The sequence below is a fragment of the Mastomys coucha genome, unplaced genomic scaffold (assembly GCF_008632895.1).
Source record: "Mastomys coucha isolate ucsf_1 unplaced genomic scaffold, UCSF_Mcou_1 pScaffold16, whole genome shotgun sequence".
Classification (NCBI taxonomy): Eukaryota; Metazoa; Chordata; class Mammalia; order Rodentia; family Muridae; genus Mastomys; species Mastomys coucha.
Window position 1 is genome coordinate 50,981,669 of NW_022196898.1, and position 22,975 is coordinate 51,004,643.

A 22,975-nucleotide genomic window follows, 5' to 3' on the forward strand; every position below is an offset into this window, starting at 1 on the left:
AATCCTCCTGCCTCTGCCTCCGAAGTGCTGAGATTAAAGGTCTTAATTGTTTCTTAATGATAACTATTCTTAGTGATAAATTTCTCTCCAGAACCAATTTTAAGATAATTGTTCTAACATATTTTTTGTCTTTTTTCCTCTTTGTCTGATTTTAAAGAGTGGGTTTATGCTATTCTTCTTTTGGGCTAGATGGAGATGCCTACCACAAACTAAAGCTGCTTATAAGCTAAAGGAAGAGACTGAGGAGATATGTGTGCTTCTAGTCCCAATTTCTTGGTGGGCTGAGAGGCAGGACCTGAGCCCACAACTTGAAGACAATATGCCTAACAGCAAGACTGTATCTTAAGGATGCTAGATAGTTGTGTGAAATTTTTTCATATTCCCATTTTATTTCACTGATGAATTACAGAGACGGATGTAGAGTAAAAATTTCATTTGCTGTAGCTTGATCTAATTTTTGTATTCTGAATGTTGCTGTATGAACAGTTTTCAGTATATAAGATAATATAGCCTTTGTATTCCTTGCTATCTGAAAAGTGGGTTATATGCACACAGTTGTAAACCATAGAATTGAAGTAGATTTGACTATAACACCAGTGAACTAATGTTCTGATTGTAAAGTTGTAAAATGCTCAAATGAAAGAAGTTTCCTATTAAGGAAGCATTTGGTAATATAATAGAATCCCTGAGTGGTGTTACAGTTTATCTTAATTTTTAGATTAGCATATAAAGAAGCAATGGGTTTCATTATTCATTTACTGATATATATAGTTATAGTTTATAAACCCTAGTTTTAAAGGGGATTTTATGTAAAATTTATAAAAGTAGTACATAGATGAGAATGAGCAAATATAGAGAGATAGCAAGTAACAAAAGGCTTGGGAAGAGATTTAGGGGCATGGGAAAGTACACATGAATTAGTTTGGGTCGATTTAAAGTCTAAAGATGACAAAAGAAAAACATAGGAAATCCTGGGGGGTTGTTTTTCTGAAGGTAATTTTTATTTTTGAGTTCGTAGCAGTAATATTGAGAGAAAACAAGCTTTTTTTAAAAAAACTTTGGTTTTTTGTTTTTTGTTTTTTGTTTTTTCAAGACAGGGTTTCTCTGTATAGCCCTGGCTGTCCTGGGACTCACTCTGTAGACCAGGCTGGCCTCGAACTCAGAAATCTGCTTGCCTCTGCCTCCCAAGTGCTGGGATTAAAGGTGCATGCCATCACCGCCCAGCAACTTTTTTTTTTTTTTTTTTTTAAGATTTATTTATATATTACATGTAAGTACACTGTAGCTGTCTTCAGACACCTCAGAAGAGGGCATCAGATCCCATTATGGATGGTTGTGAGCCACCATGTGGTAGCTGGGATTTGAACTCAGGACCTTTGGAAAAGCAGTCAGCGCTCTTAACTGCCGAGCCACTTCTCAAGCCCCAAAACTGGAGCTTTTAATGAATAACAGGATAACTTGCTAACTACAAGGGACATGGCTCGTGTTCTGAAACTAAAGGCACTGTTGCCAAAGTCACCACAGCAGTGCAGCTTATACTACACAAAAAAGGCAGGAACCAGTGAATTTAACAGACTGGTTTTTAGGGAGGTCTCCCAGTATTGTTCTAGATTCTGTTGTGCCCTGTTTTGTGTGTATGTTTGTTTGTTTTTGGTTTTTTGTTTTGTTTTTGAAACAGGGTTTCTCTGTGTAGCCCTGGCTGTCCTGGAACTCACTCTGTAGACTTTTTTACTTAATTTGAATCTTTTAATTTTATGTATGTGTGTACACTGTAGCTGTCTTCATGCACACCAGAAGAGGGCCACAGAGCCCATTACAGATGGTTGTAAGCCACCGTGTGGTTGCTGGGAATTGAACTCAGGACCTCTGGAAGAGCAGTCAGTGCTCTTAACCACTGAGCCATGTTTTCCTTAAAGCTCTAATAATAAGGAGTTATGCTAAGTAGATACTTTTTTTTTCATATAGAGGCATGTTTTTAATTGATAGCTCAATAATCAATCTTCTTCACACAATATTGTACAAATTAAGGATGTATCAACAATTCTATTTATGATACAAACTCATCAACATTCATATAAAACTACAAGTTGATACATTTTGGTGGTAGATACTTTAGTAAATAGCACAAATATTAAACTCAACTGCATGAGGTATAGCCTTCCACAAAAGAATTCACAGGTTACTTAAGTCCAATCTAAGCTGATCAAGACAAATTAAAGAAAAACTTGGGATCCAGCCTCAGAACGTTGAAGCAGGAGGATTGTGCATTCAAGGCTCAAAAAAACTGATAAAAATTTTTTTTAAAAAATTAAGCAATTTCATTTAGGAACCAGAAAGCATATGCATACTGGCAACTCTAAATAGATACTTAATCTAAGTTTTTTATGTGAAGGACACCTTGAACTATACCAACATCCTAATATAGATATGAATTTAGAACAGTAAAAGACTATAAACTTTTTAACAATTTAAGCTTAATCTCTGCAAATTGAAACAGCTTAACCAGCACAGGCACTTAAGGGAGATGAAGTGATGGTTTAGAGATTAAGTTTGTTCACAGCTACTTCCAGAGGGCCCATTTTAGGTGCTAGATCTAGTGGCTTTCTTGACTCTACAGGAAACCAAACATTTGTGGCATACCCACACACAAACACGAATAGAAAGTTTTTTAATGAGTTTAAAAAATAGGTTACAGTGGTGATTTTTTTGTTTTGTTTGTTTGTTTATTTATTTATTTTATTTAAAGACAGGGTTTCTCTGTGTAGCCCTGGCTGTCCTGGAACTCACTCTGTAGACCAGGCTAGCCTCGAACTCAGAAATCCACCTGCCTCTGCCTCCCAAGTGCTGGGATCAAAAGTGCCACCACTGCCTGGCTGGGCTTTTTTTGGAAACAGGGTTTCTCTGTATAGCTCTGGCTGTCCAGTTTTGTTGGTTGGGTTTTTGTTGTTGTTGTTGTTGTTGCAGCAACTTTTTAAGACAAAGTCTCAGCCCAGGATGTCCTCCCAACTATTTAGTGAAGGATGTTCTTAAGTTTATCCTCTTACATCTACCTCCCAAGTCCTTGGATTACAGACATGCAGCCTTTATTGGGTTTTTGTTATTTTGTTATGGGGTGGGTTATTAGGTTTGGAATATTTCCCTAAGGTGCTTTATTAATAAATTGAATAAAGGGTGTGTGTTTAAGTTATACAGTTACTAAAAACTTTCGTGTACCTAATAGGGAAATAATCATTGTTTGACTTTAATCAAAGTACTATAAAATGGTGAAATACACTTTAGGAATAGTTATTGTAAATCTGTGCTGAAAACAGTAGTATGAACAACTACTAAATTTAGGAAGCTGGGAGGAGAGCTAATGCCGAGGTGCACATCTGTGGTCCTAGCACATAGGAAGCTGAGGCAGAAAGATTCAGGAGTTCAAGATCATCCTCCACAGCTTATTTCGAAGCCTGCCTGAGTCGAAATAAGGCTACATAAAATCTTGTCTTCAAAAAAACCAGCTGAAAGGAGTAGTAGAAGTTACACACAGATAAGTTCATTTAGGCATACAGAACTATTTTTAGAACTGACTGAGGGAATTAACCTACAGAAGGGAATTGTTACATTGAGATATTTTCTCAGGTGTTATTAAAATGACTAGAACTTTTTTTTTTTTTAAAGGAATTTGGAAATCACATTTGACTTTACATTTGAGAAAATAATCTCTGGAAAACTAAGTAACTACCTGAGAAACTAATCTATGGACAGAGCCTAGATTGATGCTGATGTATTGTGTCAGTTCTGGTTGATTGAATAATAAACCAGCATGGGTTAAGAGTGTGAGCCATGCCAGGTGTGGTGGCACATGTCTAACCCCAGCACTCTCAAGACAGAGGCAGACTGGTGAGAAAGGTGGGACTCTTTCTACAGAGTGATGGTGTGTATCAGGAATGGAAATTTGGAAAGGAGTGGCAGTAGCTGGTTGGGGTTTCAGCTTTCTGGGTCTGTCTTTCTTTTCATTGTAAAACCCATGTAGTAAAATTAACGTTTAAACATAAAGAAATAGGACTTTGACATTCCTGATCTAAGTCAGTAGCCTAGAATAATGCTCCTCAAATTAATTTCATTATATTGCATGTCAGTGAGAAGCCTATAAAACTGTTTTATAGATTGCATAATTACACTGTGGTTGCCTTGGAAAGAGTGCTAACAAAAGAGCAGAAAATAGAAATAAACAGTATTATGGAAACAAGTTACCTGTTGGTTTGGATTCCCGTCCTCTTCACCAGGTGGGAGAGTTGTTGTTGGGTTTTTTTTTTTTTTTTTTTTTTTTTTTTTTTTTTTTTTTTTTTTTTGTTATCAATCAACTCTTTACTTTCTTTCTTTCTTTTGGTTTTCTGAGACAGGGTTTCTCTTGTGTAGCCCTGTCCGTCCTAGAACTCACTCACTCTGTAGACCAAGCTGGCCTCAAACTCAGAAATCTGACAGTCTCTGCCTCCCAAGTGCTGGGATCAAAGGCATGCACCACCACTGCCCAGCAACTCTTTCTAAGTGCTGGGATTACAAGTATGTACTACCATGCTTACTTGAAGTATTTGTTTTGTTTTGGAGTAGTACTTCTTAACCTTCTTAATGTAGTGACCCTTTTAATACAGTACCTCATGATGTGACCTCCAACCATAAAATTTTCTTCTTTTATTTTTTTTATTTTCATAAGATTGTTTTCTTTCTTTCTTTTTGGTTTTTCCAGACAGGGTTTTTCTGTGTAGCCCTAGCTGTCCTGGAACGCACTCTATAGACCAGGCTGGCCTTGATTGAACTCAAAAATCTGCCTGTCTCTGCCTCCTAAATGCTGGGACTACAGATGTATACCACACTGCCCGGCTTACAAATTAGGTCTTATTAGTCATATCTTTCATAATGTGCTTTGCTTGCCTTCCATATACATTTCCTTCTGCTGACAGAGCCTCTGCTATGGAGTCAAGCCTAGATAACTAAATGTTATTCATTTGGGTATATTTAAGCTGTAGTATGCTGAGAACAAATGAATAAGAAATAGGACTTCACTGTCAACTTAGTGATTTTATAGTTTAATTTTCAGTAGTATTCAAGTTATATGAGAAAATCTGATACATCAGCTTAGTGAGATATAAGCTATATTTATACAGCTCATACTTATATCACATAGTAATATTCATAGAAACTAATTTTTATCTTAGGCAAAAACATAAATGCAGTAGTCTATTTCCCATTGAACTGAGAATAGATTCTGTTTAAACTGTTTGGAAATTGAAAAGAAATTTTCAACAGTGGTCTTATTAGCCATTAAAGCTCTTTTTTTGTTTTGTTTTTGAAACAGGGTTTCTCTATGTAGTCCTGGCTGTCCTGGAATTTGTTCTGTAGACTGGGCTGGCCTCTAAAATAGGGATCTACCTGCCTCTGCCTCTGCCTCCTCTTCCTCTTCATTCTCCTCCATTTCTGCCTTCACCAAGGTGGGATTAAAAGCATGTGCCAGCATTGTCTGTCTGCCACTAGTGCTCTTATGACATTTTTAAAGTTCCTTATAACACAGGCTATTGACTGTTTAATGTATCTGAGAGAACTTTTCCGTTTGACATTTACTCATCTACTTGTAAACATTATGCTATGTTGCCACAGCTGCTTGACATGGAGAACATGCTTACCTTGTCATCAGATCCTCAACCCACTCCTGCAGCCCCTCCTTCACTTTCTTTACCTTTATCTTCATCATCTACCTCACCTTGGACAAAAAAACAAAAGAGGACCCCCACATATCAGAGATCTGTAAGTCAGGAAAGGAGTGATCCAGTTCGTCTTGCATTGTGTTAAGCATGGCTTATGAAGGCCACATGGTCTGGTTGAAGTGCCTGTAGGCTCAATGTATAGCTTCCTAATCATTTCTTTGACCTTGATTTTGAAAGATAGCTTTAGGACCCTGCTCTAAGAATGTCTTAAAAAGTGAAGAAGCATTGCTTGCCTTAGATCTTGTTGGAAGTAAAGAGTGTCAGATCTTTATCTTCACTGAATCTGATTCTGCTTTTAATCAAATTGCCAAGTGGCTTTAGTTGGAGAATTTAAAGCCCATTGTGTGGAGATAGACCTTCTTGTTTGAGTCATCTACCAGTGGATTTCAGCCAGTGGTAGTTTTCTCCTTGGTAAAATGGGCATAGTGTATTATTTTTGTGAAAATTAGGTTAATATACTTTAGAACAGTAGCTAATACAAAGGAAGTAGAACCTAATTACTAATGGGTGTGCATTGATTTGCATATTTTGAGCATCCCATGTGTTAGTGTATTATTTAACTGTCTATTTTTTTTTCCTTTAATACAGGGTTTCTCTCAGTAGCTCTGCCTTTTAGGGAATCTACTCTGTAGAGTAGGGTAGCCTGGACCTCTCTCATAGATGGCTAGGTGATTAAGAGTGCTGGTGCTCTTCCAGGTGACCCAGGTTTGATTCTCAGTACCTAGCAGCTCACAACTGTCTGTGACTCTGGTTCCAGCAGATCTAGTGATTGATTCTGGCCTTTATGGAGAGGAAGCAGTATGTGGTACACAGACATACATGTAGACAAAATTCCCATCATTCACATAAAAAAGAATATTGGTCACTGAAGATATATCTTAATTGCCCAACATTTCATGGAACTGGGAATGTTTGTCATAATATCAATGAAAGGGACTTTAATGTAAAGACTTAGAGATAGTGCTTCTGTTGTAAATTACTCAGCTTTTTTGGGATGCCTATTCCATCTTATGCTTCTTTTTTACTTTTCTTAAGATTAATTTATTTTATGTATATGAGTACACTGTAGCTGTCTTCAGACACACCAGAGGAGGGTTTCGGGTCCCATTACTGATGATTGTGAGCTACCATGTGGTTGCTGGGAATTGAACTCCTCAGTACCTTTGGAAGAGTGGTCAGTGCTCTTAACCGCTGAGCCATCTCTCCATCCCCTTAGCTTCCTTCAAACTTATCAAATAATTCATTTTTATGATTTATGAAACCCCCAAGGTAAAAAAGTATTTGACCTAAACAGATTGCATGTATTGTTTTATATTTTATTTTAGTAACTCCTTTTTCACTGAAGAATGTTTCTTTTGCTTTATTAGATCTTAGAATTGATGATAGAAACAGATGAAATTAGAGATGTCAGTGTTTTCTTAGCAAGAAAATGTCTTCAGTGTCCTTAGAAATTAACTAAACATTGTTAGGCAACTCTTTCTGGCTGGGAGTTTATATTAGAGATTTTTTTTTGACTCATAATTTTCAATTTTCTTCCCTAAGGACTTGAGAGTGTGTTATGCCACAATTTTTAAATTTGAATTAAGTAGTGAATAAGATGTTTATTGTGTTAATCTCTGTAACTTTATGAAATTTATCTGCATGGCTTACCAGATAGTATTAAGATATTTTCTTAATCTTGTAATTCTAGGTTACCAGTTTTTATATTAACTACTTTTGTTGTAAAATTGTTTCAGTAATTTAAAGTTAATATTAAGAACTTTTACTAATGTGCTGTTTTACCTAATGTTAGTATTGTTTGGGTTTTTTTTTTTTTTTTTTTTTTTTTTTTTTTTTTTTTTTTTTTTTTTTTTTTTTTTTTTTGGTTTTGTAAATGAAAATTCTTCCATGAGTAGCAATTAAAATAGCTTCCTTCTAAAATATTAACTAAATTAGTAAAAGTCTATAGACTTTTTACCTATTTTACTTTATTTCCTTTGCCTTTCTATAACAAAGATATATTTATAAAAATATATATAATCAGATTTAGTATGCTGTGGAAATTATAGATAGATCTGTATATATTGATGATTTTCTATTCTTTTTTAAAACAGATGAGCTTTGATCCAAACCTCCTCCACAACAATGGACACAATGGGTACCCCAATGGTACTTCAGCAGCACTTCGTGAAACTGGGGTTATTGAAAAACTGTTGACCTCTTATGGATTTATTCAGTGTTCAGAACGGCAAGCTAGACTTTTCTTCCACTGTTCACAATATAATGGCAACCTCCAGGATTTAAAAGTAGGAGGTAATCTGTCAGCTCAACTTTGAACTCCCTACTATGTGTCTGCTTGTTTCTGATAATACTTTTTAGTCTGCTATAAGCCAGAAAAGATGAACAGTTTTGCTTACTACTGAAATATGTGTCCTAATTTTTACTGTGGCAGTGTCACTTTGAGATATGAAAAACTTAACTAGTAAAAAGATATATTTGAGTATTTTTTTCTTTAGATACTTAGAAGATTTAAAAGAATGGAGTTATAAGATTTCTTAAACTAAAACAACAAAAAAATCCCAAGAGGCTAGAAAGGTGCCACAGCAGTTTGAATACTTGATACTCTTGTATAGGACCTAGGTTCGATTCCTAGCACCAAACTCAGTTCATACTCAGTTGCAGGGCATTGATAGCCTCTTCTGGCCTTTGTGGGCACCAGACATCAAATGTCATAGTCTACATACATGGCCTTTGTGGGCACCAGACATCAAATGTCATAGTCTACATACATACATACATACATACATACATACATACATACAAACAAACAAACAAACCGGGCAAAACTCTCATACATATAAAAAAAAGTTCTTGAAAATGAACTTAGAACCATGGTTAACATGAGTATTTGGTGTGTACCAGATGCTCGGGGTGTGTGTTGTTTAGCATTATTTTGTTTAATCCTCTCAGCAATCTTGTATGTTAGAAATTACTCCATTTTATAGATAAATGAAGCCAAAGTATAGAGAAGTTAAAGTAAGATGTTTCCAAATCTTGTATTATCTCATTTGTAATACCATGAAAATTAGGTCAAGATCTATACTCGGTCTAAGTCTGAAGTGCTTGTGTGTGTGTCAGTCAATTGGAAGGCTCAATAAAATACACATTGCTGTACTTGATCCCCAGAGTTTGTCTTTACCTAGGTCTGAAGTGAGACTCAAGAATTTGCATGGTCTCCTAAGCTCCCAGGTAACGTTGATGCTTCTGGCCTAGGAACCATACTTTGAGAACCACTGGTTTAAGGCAACTCAAATATTACATACCTTAAAGTAGAACTCAGATGCAAGATGCTGTTTTTCAAGCATTAGTCCAACAAACATAACACATTCTTTATTTTAGATGATGTTGAATTTGAAGTATCATCTGACCGGAGGACTGGAAAACCTATTGCTATTAAATTGGTGAAGATAAAACCAGAAATACATCCTGAAGAACGAATGAACGGACAAGTTAGTTTCTTTGATATTTTGTATTTCCTTTGGGCCCCATATTTGCATATTTTTCACATTAGAAAAGAAAGATTGTCCCCTGCCTCCTCAGTTTGCACGAAGAGAGCTCTAGTGTATAAAGATAACTTTTAAGATTAGATCAGAAGCACTGGCATTTCTTGACCTGAACTAAAAACATGGTCAAGACTCAATTTGGGTTTTACACATAACCCTGAGTCTTTACTTACAGTCAATTTGCATACTGTAAGTTTGAAACTTGGCAGCATGACATCCTCTTGTGGATCATACTAAAATGCATCCCTGTGTATAGTATAGAGGATATTAGAACTCAGTTAATATTGCACAGTGCTGCTCCTGAAATGATTAGCAATGGAAATTTTTTTTTTTTTGACTGGTAGGTTGTGTGCGCTGTTCCTCACAACTTAGAGAGTAAATCTCCAGCTGCCCCGGGTCAGAGTCCAACAGGGAGTGTATGCTACGAACGTAATGGGGTAAACTTGTGTATTTTTCTTAAACCTTTGCCTGATCCATCATGTGATCTATAAGCGTACTATAAAATTCAAAGTAGAAAACGTAAGCTAGTTGCTAAAATCATTTTTAAATTTGGTTTTATGAGGCTTCAAGTGCAGCATAATAAAATTATTTTTAAAGAAAAAAAAATCCATAGGACTTCCAAGTGTGTTAGCTTGCCCAAGCGTGACCTTAGTTAGAACATTAAGGTAAAATGCTCCTTTGAATCACTTTTTGGTGGGTTGTGGGGAAGGGGATTTATTTCTGGTTCCTTTTAAGCACTAACTCCAGCTTTTTTATTTGGAATGCCTTATGTAAAGATTGTCTTTTTGAAATGTAACTACAGTCTCTGGGCAAATGCTTCCACGTGTGTAAGCTTTTTGAACTTGGATTGCTGCTCAGCTGTGGACTCAAAGAAGTCATCAGCACCATGGAGGGGAAGTGTGTTTATGAATAAGACAACTTACTTGTGATACTGCATATAACTAAGAACTTTGGCTTTAAAATGCCAATATAATATGTATTTGAGTAAATGACAGTATACAGTGAATGTGCATCCTGTTGAGATAATAATAATAGCTGGTTAATTCACAGGAAGTATTTTATCTGACTTACACCTCTGAAGATGTGGAAGGGAATGTTCAGCTGGAAACTGGAGATAAAATTAACTTTGTAATCGATAACAACAAACAGTAAGTTCTCTTCAATATTTTCCTAACCTAAATGATTCTTTTTTTTTTTTGGTTACATTAAAAAATTTGAAGTGAGAGCCAGGTGTGGTGTTCTGCCTTGATAGTCTTAATACTTAGAGGTAGAGACAGGATCAGGAGTTGTAGACCAGGTTGGGCTACACTGGGTCCTGTTTCAAATACCAAAAGGGAGAGTAAGGGTGGGAGGAGAAATCTGAAATTATTTAAAAACCTAACTGGCAAATCAGGATACTTTTTATGACCCTTGAAGATTTTGTCCAGCAGCTTGAGACCTTAAAGGTCTGTGAATATTCTATAGGCAAGTATCAGAATCTCGAGGTGATTAAAACAGTGTCATTTTCAGGGAACTACCTATTTAGTGAAGATTTTCAAGAAGGACAAATATGTAAGATTAATTTTGAGAGAACAGTAAAAAGTCAGATAAGAAATGAGAGCAGTATGTTCAGAGAAGTATAAGACATTTTGGGGGAAATGGCTAGAAGTTTGAGTTAGCTGTGTTGATTGGGCTGCAGGAACATGAGATGAGCTTTATTACACAGTTCTTGTAAGACTTGGAGTAAGATTAGAGTTTTGTAAGTGCTAAATATAGCAGGCTCTTGAACACCAGGGATGCTCTAGACCAGGAGTGATGCACGGTTTATATGGATCAGCCAAGAATTTGGATGTGGAATCAACATTGAGAGGGTCGGAATCCAGATACTGTTTTTCTGTCGTGGCTTAAGGGGAAGATGATATACTAAGAAGGGACAATTGAACAAAGTTCAAAGTTGTTGGAATACTAGAAAATGAAATTGGGTTATGGGCTTATATATTAATTTTAGACCAAGGGTCTTAATTGAATATGAAGTAGAAAACCAGGAAATAAGGTAAGCTTCAGAAGGGACCCACTCTATTTTACCTTTAATAATTTCTTCCCTTTGCCAAAGATTTGTACTAAATAGTTTTTTCCCTAGTATATTCTTATTTAATTTTTTTGAGACAGGGTCATGATGTAGACCAGGCTGGCCTCCAACTCAGATTTTCTTGCCTCTGCTTCCTTAATGCTAGGATTAAAGGCATGGACCACCTGTCCACATAGCACACATACGTAGTGAGTTTGTGCACATGTGCACCCTGTGTGTAGAGTGCCTTAGGAAACCAGAAGAGGGCATCATATCCCCTTGAACTGGAGTTTACAGATGATTGTAAACTACAGCCACTGTGGGTGCTAGGTATTTATCCTATGTTCTCTGCAAGAGCAGCAACTACTCTTGACTATTGAGCAGTTTCTTCAGCACTTACACTTAGTCCTCAGAAAACCTTCATTTATTTGTCTGAATTTTGACAACTACTCTTTACAGTTTACACCGTGCTTGAAATAAATTTGATTTTATATTAATATTGTTTTGTTCAAAGATTGAGGCACTAGCAACATGTGTCTTAAGTGTTTTCCGTTCTCTAGTAAGGTGAAAACATGTTAATGTCTCCTGTCTCTTAGAAGGAAGGAATAAGAAGGAAGGTCTAACCTGGCACACACCTTTAATCCCAGCATTCAGGCAGCAGAGGCAGATGGATCTCTTGAGTTTGAGGCCACCTTGGTCTTCAGAGTGAGTTCAGGACAAGCCATAGTTGCACAAAGAAACCCTACTTCAAAAAATAAAAAGATAAATTAAGAGAATGGGTGCTAAATTTAGCACTTCCCAATAACAGATCTTTTATTCTTACCATCAGTACCTTAGTTTGTAACGTATAATACTCACTCTGCTGTGAAACCAGAATTTTCTACCTTCTTTAGAAGGTATCTACTTTGGTAAAGTTAGAAATGTATGAAGAAAAACAAAAATCCATGTATGAATTCTAAGTTTAAAAGTGGGGAGTTTGAATGGAGTTTTTATCCTTAGAGGGTCAGGTATCATAAACCTTACATTTGTCTTAATAATGACAGAATTTTTAAGACCTAGAAAACTACTTTGTGTTTATAGACTCAATAGTTTCTAACAACCCAGAGGATTTAACCTTCATTTTTCATTTCTTCTCTAGCACTGGTGCTGTAAGTGCTCGTAACATTATGCTGTTGAAAAAGAAACAAGCTCGCTGTCAAGGAGTAGTTTGTGCCATGAAGGTAATTGTTAATAAACTTGAAATGTTTAGGTTTGCTGTTTGGTTTTTGGAATGCTTTTCAGCTTTGCATTTCAATCCCAAACCACCTGCTTCTCCTGTCTTCTACATTAAGACTATTTCCTCATTTACTTAAACTAAGTTTCATAAAGCTTCTTGATTGCTAGTTCTTTAGGTTAAGCCTTGGTAAGGTAGACTTTACAAAGTTGTACTCTTTGTCCTATAGTATAATTTTAAGATAAAGCTTACTGATTTTTTTTTTAAGTTGTAATCTTACATTTGTGTATTGATTGGTAATTAATGATTTTTTATTTGGGGGCTTTTTGCTTTAGGAGGCATTTGGCTTTATCGAAAGAGGTGATGTTGTAAAAGAGATATTCTTTCACTATAGTGAATTTAAAGGTGACCTAGAAACCCTGCAGCCTGGAGATGACGTGGAATTCACAATCAAGGACAGAAATGTAAGATGGGTCATTCACTAACTTAATTATTGCCCTTTAAAGATTAATAGTGGATTATATATTTAAGAAACACTTAAAATTATGTGACCCCCTACTCATTTCAACCTCTTGATTTAGGGTAAAGAAGTTGCAACAGATGTCAGACTATTGCCTCAAGGAACAGTCATTTTTGAAGATATCAGCATTGAACATTTTGAAGGAACTGTAACCAAAGTTATCCCAAAAGTACCCAGTAAAAACCAGGTAAGTTGTCTTTATCAACAGTGTCTTCTTTTGAGCAATCAGTAGTACAGTATTATGGTGTGATATACTAAAATTATAGTCTGTTTGATTGATACAATTGTGCGTAGTGGGGTGTATCTTTTAATTGGTATTTTAAGAAAAAAGAAAAGCAAAATAGATGCTGAGGGTGTGGCTCAATGGCAGAGGGTTGCCCTAGCATGCACAAGGTCCCCAGTACTGCAGAAAGAAAAGAGAAACTAATGAATGGTATGTTGATGGATATGTTTTTGCTTATTTGGTTTCCACTGAGTGACTAAGATCAAAAGAAATTTTACCTAAACTGGGGAAGATCCTACTGTATTGGACTGCATTTGCTACTTCTCCATTCCCCTATCTTACCATTTGTTAATTTGTGGGGAGGTAAGGTGAGAGGCATCATTGCTGGATAAGTGTGAGATCCAAAGGGCTAAAATATCTTTCCTTAACATTTCTTGATATCACAGTGCAGTATTAATAAGAGTGTTTGATTTATAGTTGTCATGGGGCCTTAGATGATAAAGCTTTTATATTGGGCTTATATTGTCAGCACTTTTTTCCACTTAGGGCACTATATTATAAATAAGCTATTTACTGTGTGTTCTTCTTGTTTGACTTAGAGCTAAAAGGATGAGAAATCTCCAGCTAAAATCGTTTTTCCTTCTCATCAGAATGACCCATTGCCAGGACGAATCAAAGTTGACTTTGTGATTCCTAAAGAACTTCCCTTTGGAGACAAAGACACAAAATCCAAAGTGACCCTGCTGGAAGGTGACCATGTTAGGTTTAATATTTCAACAGACCGACGTGACAAATTAGAACGAGCAACCAACATAGAGGTTCTATCAAATACATTTCAGTTCACTAATGAAGCCAGAGAGATGGTAAGTGTTTTAGCATTGCTGCATTTTTATCTAACATTTTAGATTCAGTGATGGACTCTGATTTACCCTGTTTGCTGGGAACTTCTTAGACTGATGACTAGTGAATAAAGGTGCTTGTTCCCAAGCCTGATAGATAACCTTTGTTCAATAATGGAGAGTCCAACCCCTGCAAATTGTTAGAGGAAATTTTTTGTATGCTAATGACTGTTTTGGAAAGTCACCTTATTAAGTAGCTAAGAATGCTACATATTTGAATTAGTTTGGACTTAGCATCCCTCATTCTTGCCGGGTGGTGGTGGTTTTGCGCCTTTAATCCCAGCACTTGGGAGGCAGAGGCAGGGGCATTTCTGAGTTCCAGGACAGCCTGATCTACAAAGTGAGTTCAAGGACAGCCAGGGATACACAGAGAAACCTTGTCTTGTAAAATCCAAAAAAAAAAAAAAAGCATCCCACATTCTCTTAGAAATATATACAAATGAATTTTAAGTTAGAAATCCAGATAAGGTGATTACTAATGAAATGTGGTAAATAAGACATCAAGAAGTATATTTTCTTAAGATTTCCTCTGTTGACAGTAAACAGTAGGTTAAACAGCTCTAAATCTTACTGCTTTTATGATAATAGTTTGGTTTTTTAAAATGAATATTTTGTCTGAATGGTGTGTGCCTAATTTGCTACTCAAAGATGTCTTAAACATTTTGTGGACTGACTTTTCTCAGGTATAGTTTGTATGTAGTGTTGCTTGGAATCATACCATCTGGTACCGTGTCTCAGTGTTGACAGTAAAAAACATACATTTTTATAAGTTGTTTAAGATTGATGTATTTAATGTATGTGAGTACACTGTCACTGTCTTCAGACACACCAGAAGAGGCCATCAGATCCCTTTACAGATTGTTGTAAGCCATCATGTGGTTGCTGGGAATTGAACTCAGGACCTCTGGAAGAGCAGTCAGTGCTCTTTAGCTGCTGAGCCATCTCTACACCCCTCTCCAGGAACTCTTATGTAGACTAGGTGGGCCTTCAACTCAAAAAATTTGCCTACTTTTGCCTCCTGAGTGCTGGGATTAAAGGTGTGCAGTGCCACATCCCTGGCCTTCCTCCTCTTTCTCCTTCATTTGTTTTACGTGTGTGCCTGGGACCCACAGAGGCCAAAATTGGACATCAGAGTCCCTGGAACTGGTAATTGTGAGCTACCTATGTGAGTGCCTGGGATCACACCTGAGGCCTCTACAAAACAAAACAAAACAAAAACAAAAACAAAAAACCCTCTTCCCAAACGCTTAAGTTTCTCAAGCAGGGTCTCTTTTTTCCTTTATGGTATAAAGTATACATCTTCATATCAGGAGTTTGACAAAGATTAAATTTCAAAATACTCAGGTCATATTCAAAACTAGTAGTATCCATCTCTGCAGTAAATAAGCAATGTGCACTTCATTGACAGATGGATAAAAATTCATGAGTGCCTTGTGTGTTCTGGGTACTATGAATACACTGATCTCACAAACATTCTCATAAGATAAAAGAAAACGAGGAAGAAACAATAGAGTGCACTTTTTTTTCCATGTTTTAAAGGCTTCCTGTGACTAAAGTCACATAAGATAGCAGAAAAGTATTGCTTTTATCAGTAAATTTTTAAAATTCTTATGTTATATTGTAATTTAGCTTATGCATTTGTGGTTCAATTCATAAAACTTTATTTTTACAATGTACATTTTCTAAGGAGTGGGACCTGGAAAACCTTTTTTTGTTTGTTTGTTTTGTTTGTTTTGTTTTTTGTTTTTCTAGACAGAGTTTCTCTGTATAGCCTGGCTGTCCTGTAGACCAGGCTGGCCTCAAACTCAGAAATCTGCCTGTCTCTGCCTCCCAAGTGCTGGGATTAAAAGCATGCGCCACTGCTGCTCAGCTAGGACCTGCAAATTCGTGATTACTGGGGTTATAATTTTTTGAAGGCTGATCGGGTTTCTGAGTGTAGGTGGGCAGAACAAATTCAACTTGGGGTGTATTTTTTAAGAAAAGAGAGCTTTTTTTTTCTGTGTTGAAACTATTACATATAAATGGGAGAAAAAATCCTAAAATACTGTATTTATATTGTTTTTTGAAAGAATTCCCAGTAAAATCAACTTGATGTTGTTTCTTAACTTTTTTTTTCTTTTTTTTTGAAAAACTACATAACCAGTTAAAAATGTTATTTGGGTTTTATTCAGGGTGTGATTGCTGCCATGAGAGATGGTTTTGGTTTCATCAAGTGTGTGGATCGAGATGCTCGTATGTTCTTCCACTTCAGTGAAATTCTAGATGGGAACCAGCTCCACATTGCAGATGAAGTAGAGTTTACTGTGGTTCCTGTGAGTAGCTGTTGGGGAAAGTGTTGAGGGTTGGTATTCTGCTGTCTCCTTTGTAATTTTAATTCTGTTGATTTTGTTTAATTTGTAGGATATGCTCTCTGCCCAAAGAAATCATGCTATTAGGATTAAAAAACTTCCCAAGGGCACGGTTTCATTCCATTCCCATTCAGATCATCGTTTTCTGGGCACCATAGAAAAAGAAGCCACTTTTTCTAATCCTAAAACTACAAGCCCAAATAAAGGCAAAGACAAGGCAAGTGTTAGGTGATCCAGGTGGTTTGTATGTCTTTTATCTTTGCCTCCAGATTGCATTATAGCTCATATAATGAAATATTGTCTCCTTTTTAAAAATTCTGTGTACACCAGCCATGATGATACTGGACTGTGATTCTAGCAATTGTAGGGTGGAGGAAGGAAAATGAGAAGTTCAGTCATTCTCAGCTATGTAGAGTGGACAAGCTTTTGTTTTTATTTTAAAGTATTTGTATGTAAGAATAACATTTCTTAGCTTCATCATCTTTGATTTTTTGCACGGGGGCTGTTTTATCTAGTGTCCTCCTTCTTCCAGACAAAAATATCTTCAGGAATTGCCAAATGAACCTTGGAAGGCAAAACTGCCTCATTTGAGAACCACTTATCAAAAAGCTCTTATCCTTAAGGAGGTTAAAGCTTTCCAAATTTGATGCATTGCATTGACATATTTGTATTTCCATGTATTAAAAAAGTCTGTTGCCTATGCAAAAGTCTTAAGTTTTGCTCTTACAAATAATACAGGAAGAGACTTGTACAGACTGCTAAGATATGAAGTTTTCTGTAGTACTAAAGTCATTGGGGTTGTTACTTGCCCATAAAGGCAATTTGCCATAAAGGCCTAGATTAAACACCCAGTGACCTTCCTCCTTCCACACACATAAAGCAAGTTTGAGAGGAGGCTCTGGCAAAGTAAATAACTGGAAAGGTCTTAGAATGATTGATTCTCTTAGGGTGCTGGCATTTAATATGTAGCAAAAGAAAGGGCGTTTCTGACAGAACAGAGGTCTAGATGAGGGAAAGAGGGCAGGGGAGATTACTTTAGAAAACAGCAAGTAACTGGTTTGAAGAAGGTGGACTTTGGTTTTGATTGAGGGAGAAGAAGATCAATGATTGTAAGTTCAATAGTGAACTTACACTTTGTTCCATACTTCAAGATTTTCAGTTGGGTAATGGCATCAGGTATGTACTTGAGGAACCAAAGTTTATCACCATGGCTCTAAACAGAGTAGACAATTTTAAGGTACGTAAGAGATAAATCTTTTAAAATTACTACTAAGGAGCGGGGCAGTGGTGGTGAACGCCTTTAATCCCAGCACTTGGGAGGAAGAGGCAGGCAAATTTCTGACTTCGAGGCCAGCCTAGTCTACAGAGTGAGTTCCAGGACAGCCAGAGAAACCCTGTCTCTAGAAAAAAAGAAAAAAATTACTACCAAGGGGCACTTGTGGTTTTGTACAGACTTCTAAGTAGATGAGAGATGGTTTCACTAATACAGATTGCCTATCTGGTAAATTACTTATGTACTTATTAAATTAGTGTATAAATAATCATAAAGAATTTGAATTAAGACGATAAGTAAACTAGTTTTGATTATGTAATAGAATGAGGTATAAGTGAAGAAGACAGATTAATGATGTGGACATTGTTCCCATAGAAGTATTAAGCCACAAAAATGTAATTTATGTGGTTACTACAGTAACATCACTTACTATCAGGTTGTATGTGAAGTGTGTGTGCAAAGTTTTTATTATTGTTGAAATACTGATATATCGTGACCTTTCTAGTGTTTGGATTTGTGCTAGTATTTTTTTCTTTTTAATTGAGGATTGAACCCAGGGCTTTAGATTTGGTAGACAAGAGCTCTGTCAATAGGCTGCAGCCCCAGCCTGATTTGTGCTGGTTTTTAAACCATGTTAATTTCTCACACATTGATAGTGACTAAACACTGAAGTGCTCTGGGACAGTAAAGAGGATATTTTCAGCTTCTACTTTAAGAATATTAAAGAGTGGGAGGTGGAGAGATGGCTCAGTGGTTAAGAGCACTGACTGCTCTTTAATTTAAGGTCCTGAGCTTAAATCCTAGCAACCATGTGGTGGCTCACAACCATCTGTAATGAGATCTGATGCCCTCTTCTGTTGCATCTGAAGACAACTACAGTGTACTTACATATAATAAATAAATAAATAAATCTTTTTTAAAAAAAAAGAATATTAAAGAGTTTTCCTCATGAGAAAGCTAAGTTTCATTCTCCACAAAATTTTCTATTGGCTGGAAATGTCATACTCAGCTTAATTTTCTGATAAAACTGAAAGTGATAGTAGATTGAGGCAGCTCTGAGTGAAGGTAGGCATACCTTTTATTCATGCATTTTATCTTGTATTGTTTAGAGTCCTGAAATAAATTTCTGTAGCTTTGCCAATTCTTTGTGTTAAGGATCCCTAAGTACTGTAGTTACATATCTTTCTTCCCTTTTTTGTTACCATTTGTTAATGCTCTTGAGGATATTTAATTGTGTTTTATATTTTCTTTAGGAGGCAGAAGATGGCATTATAGCTTATGATGACTGTGGGGTGAAACTGACTATTGCTTTTCAAGCCAAGGATGTGGAAGGATCTACTTCTCCTCAAATAGGAGATAAGGCAAGATAAATAGTTCTACTTATTTGAAGAAAGGTTAAAGGTTATCTTGATTATATTTGCTAAAGGATGGTTTAAATTTTGCCAAGTTTGGCTGAAGCGTTTTTTTCACTTGAAAGATTAAATATGTAACAAAAGGGGGTCTTGTGAGCTTCTGAAACATACTGAATGATAGGTTTTTAAGTTTGAGTTCTTTTTAGAGATGAGTATGGTGATAAAACTGTAATTCTAGCAGTTAGTAGGTAAGTGCCACAGCCATTAGATACAGTCAAAGATATCCAACAGAAAGCTAAAAGTACTTATTAAAATATATAATTAAGTAATTAATATAAATTAATTAATAAATTAAATATAAATGAATATATAAATAAACCATATATTAAATATATATAAATATATACCAGTATAAAATTATATCAAAAATTTACATTGCCTGCTTTTTACACAACCTCCCTTTATAGAGATTAAAGTTACAAAGTGTACATCAGGCAAAACTTAATCATTTATGAATTGAGATGGCAAGTGTTTTTCTATAAATTTTTCTGTCAGAGTAATTATAAAATAGATTTGGGGTGAAAAGCTTGGTCTGGGGGGTATTTGGGGTAACCTTCTTAAAGGTACAGAGCTTATGGAAATGACAGTAACACTAACTATCATCCTCATTGTTTTTGTAGGTTGAATTTAGTATTAGTGACAAACAGAGGCCTGGACAGCAGATTGCAACTTGTGTAAGACTTTTAGGTCGTAATTCTAACTCCAAAAGGCTCTTGGGTTATGTGGCAACTCTGAAAGATAATTTTGGATTTATTGAAACAGCTAATCATGATAAGGAAATATTTTTCCATTATAGGTAAGGAATGCCTTTTGGGCAGCAGACTATTCCTATCATATTCTTTTGTATTAATGTTTTAAAGAAGTTTAATAAAGATTGATACTTTTTGGTAATACCAGTTTTTCAGACCCAGCTTTTCTATTTTTACTTACGGCAAGTTACATACAGAAGTTAGTCATCTGCCATAAACATAGAAGTGCATTTACCCGCCTTTTCATATTTTTCAGTAAAAGAATACTGTTTTTATTGTACATATTGCTACTAGAATGAGTTGATATATACAGTTATAGCAAATAGTATAAAATGTGGGTTCATTGAACCAGAACCAGATATTTTGGTTTTGATCTAAGGTTCTCCCACTTAAATATGTTACATTCATCAAATGAATTAACTTCTTGGTTTCTTTATCTTCAAGCTAGAAGTAGTGGTAGCTCAGTTTATAGGTTTTGATTTTTGGTTTGTTTGGTTTTGTTTAAGGATTTAATGGGTCTCAGTACCTTGAAACAGTATCTCAGTGTAAGCAGACCTCCTATGGATGTTGGAAGGAGAAAAGGCTACGTGTTACTATTGATGTTAGTGGCTTATTTTAATGTCACTTTATTATCCTTTCCCTTTAGTGAGTTCTCTGGTGATGTTGATAGCCTGGAACTGGGAGACATGGTTGAATACAGCTTGTCCAAAGGCAAAGGCAATAAAGTCAGTGCTGAGAAAGTAAACAAAACTCACTCAGGTAATAAATTATGATTCCTATTCACCCTATGCTTTGATTGGAAGATACAGTAGATAGGGTTGGGGAGAAGGATACAGCCATGCATGTCTATTTGTAACATTTGCTCTCAAGGTACCCATATCAGCAATATACGTTCGCTGTTTGTCAATGATCCATGTTCTTGACACTACCAAATTTTGGACATGACAGTTTATACTAGCAAGTGTTCATGATTTGAGTAACATTTCAAAAATAACATTTTTAATTTGGAGGGTGTGGCAGTTTATTAAGATAAGGAGTCTCTATGTAAAACCTTGGCTGTCTTGGAACTGGCTGTGTTGAGTTGATCAGGCTGACCTTAACCTTAGAGAAAAATTACTGGTTCTGCCTCCCAAATGTGTATGCCACTGTGCCTGTCTTGCATCTGATTTGGGGGTGCTGTGGGGTAGGGATTATGCATTTCCAATAATTAAAGCACCCTCCCGCTTTTTATTTTAATCTGAGAAACATGTTATATACTCTCTATATAAATAATTCTTAGTAGAGTTATGGAAATAGGCATTCTTCTGATAGACTGTTTTGTAGAGTCATAGATCTAAAATGTGAAAAATGAAGACAACCTTAACTGTCGAGCTTCTTTTTTTGGTGAATGGATTCTGTGTTGGGTGTGGAGCTCAGGATCTAGCAAGTGCAGCTCTCGCATCTCGTGTTTTTATACAGCCTGCAACTCAGTTTTGGCTTTCTTCATCTAAATTGAGACCTACAAATACCTAAGTACACAGGGGTTTGGATACACTAGAGATAGAGTTGTAAAGAAACCAGACAAGTCCTGGTCTTTTATGCTTATTTTTTTGTGGGGTTCAAAATATAAATGAAAACAAAAAATATCTATTTATTTGTTGTTGAGGCAGGTTTTTTCTGCATAGCCCTGGCTGTCTAGAGGTCACAGAGATTCGCCATACTCAGATGTGTTTAAATATGAGTATTTGTTATGTGATGGAGAGATTATTTGCTGGTTAGAAGCTGCATAATAATGAATGGATATTCTTCCTAAGGGTCTAAATTCCTAGCCCCTACCTCAGACAGCTCACAGTCCCCTGCTAACCAGCTCCAGGAGATCTGATATCCTTTTACAGTACCTTAGGTACTGCAGCCATTGCAGGACACATAACAAACATAATTAGAAATAAAAGTTAAAATCCTTTGAAAGTCTAAGCAAAAAGCATTCGCCTTGTATGAACGTTGGGTTTCTATTTTTTACTTGTACTTACGAGGTAAGAGTTTGGAATTTCTGAGTGAGAATTATGTGTGCATTTGTTTTGTAGTAAATGGCATTACTGAGGAAGCTAATCCCACCATCTACTCTGGTAAAGTCATTCGTCCTCTGAGAGGTGTTGATCCAACACAGATTGAGTACCAAGGAATGATTGAGATTGTGGAGGAGGGTAAGCACCGCCTTGATACTGTAATCTGCTATCCCTTCTAATATCCCTAATATCACACAGTTTTAATATATGATGGGGGCTCATTGCATGTGCTGTCAGATTTCTTAGGAAGCTGAGAAGAAAAAGGACTCCTTTTCTTCCCCTGCTTAGACTTTACTTTTATACTCCTTGAAAATGAGGTCACGTGGATTAAACTACTGGGCAAATGATTACTGAGAATGTTTAATGTTGAGTGATGATAATCAAACTTTTTTTTAAATCCAAATCCAAGTGGTCATTTGTGTTAGTAACCATTCAGTTTTATGAATACTTCTTTCCTGAAGTATGCTTGCTGATCCTTAGCACCTACAGGCCCTCCAGATCTTGGCTCTCTCCATTTATTTATTTCTGTAGTATTCTCCCCATCTTCAAACAATCTGAGGTTTGGTACTTATTTTTTTTCCCATAGCCACCACCCAGAAAGGCCAACTTTATTTGATAATGCTGGATAATTAATATAACAGTTTAACTAATGGTAGAATAATTGAAACATTCTACTCAGATAACACGACTTGTCATAAAAAAATTCTTGTCTCACCTGTAAGTCAGAAAGTGTAAAGTAGGGGAGAACAGTTCATTTATTGAAAGAAAAGAACCTTGATTTATGACATGAGGTTCTTAGAAATTGTTTTACATAAAAGCCCACTGTTGCTTCCTCTTGGTTCCTAGCCCTCCAGAGAGGAATTAATGTTATGAGCCAAGTATGCTCTTATAAAGCACCTGACAAAACAAGGGTGTGTAGGCCTCTACCATCAGTTGTCCTTCCTTTTTTTTTTTTTTTTT

General features: G+C 36.1%; 1 protein-coding gene across 6 annotated transcripts in view; it reads left to right on the forward strand.

Moving 5' to 3' along the window:
• Window positions 1-22,975, forward strand: part of Csde1 (cold shock domain containing E1) — a 37,657-nt gene that overhangs the window by 10,155 nt on the left and 4,527 nt on the right. For 2 of the 6 annotated variants that reach the window (XM_031375015.1, XM_031375017.1), the window contains 14 exons: window positions 7,838-8,036; window positions 9,123-9,232; window positions 9,631-9,723; window positions 10,337-10,434; window positions 12,472-12,553; window positions 12,882-13,010; window positions 13,128-13,253; window positions 13,940-14,152; window positions 16,360-16,500; window positions 16,589-16,753; window positions 19,063-19,170; window positions 19,842-20,017; window positions 20,617-20,729; window positions 22,034-22,153. In XM_031375015.1, coding sequence (XP_031230875.1) covers window positions 7,838-8,036; window positions 9,123-9,232; window positions 9,631-9,723; window positions 10,337-10,434; window positions 12,472-12,553; window positions 12,882-13,010; window positions 13,128-13,253; window positions 13,940-14,152; window positions 16,360-16,500; window positions 16,589-16,753; window positions 19,063-19,170; window positions 19,842-20,017; window positions 20,617-20,729; window positions 22,034-22,153 — 1,873 coding nt within the window. Of the gene's footprint in view, window positions 1-4,148; window positions 4,269-5,637; window positions 5,785-7,837; window positions 8,037-9,122; window positions 9,233-9,630; window positions 9,724-10,336; window positions 10,435-12,471; window positions 12,554-12,881; window positions 13,011-13,127; window positions 13,254-13,939; window positions 14,153-16,359; window positions 16,501-16,588; window positions 16,754-19,062; window positions 19,171-19,841; window positions 20,018-20,616; window positions 20,730-22,033; window positions 22,154-22,975 lie in introns of all 6 variants that reach the window. The other 4 variants (XM_031375013.1, XM_031375016.1, XM_031375014.1 and 1 more) reach the window with 4 other exon arrangements.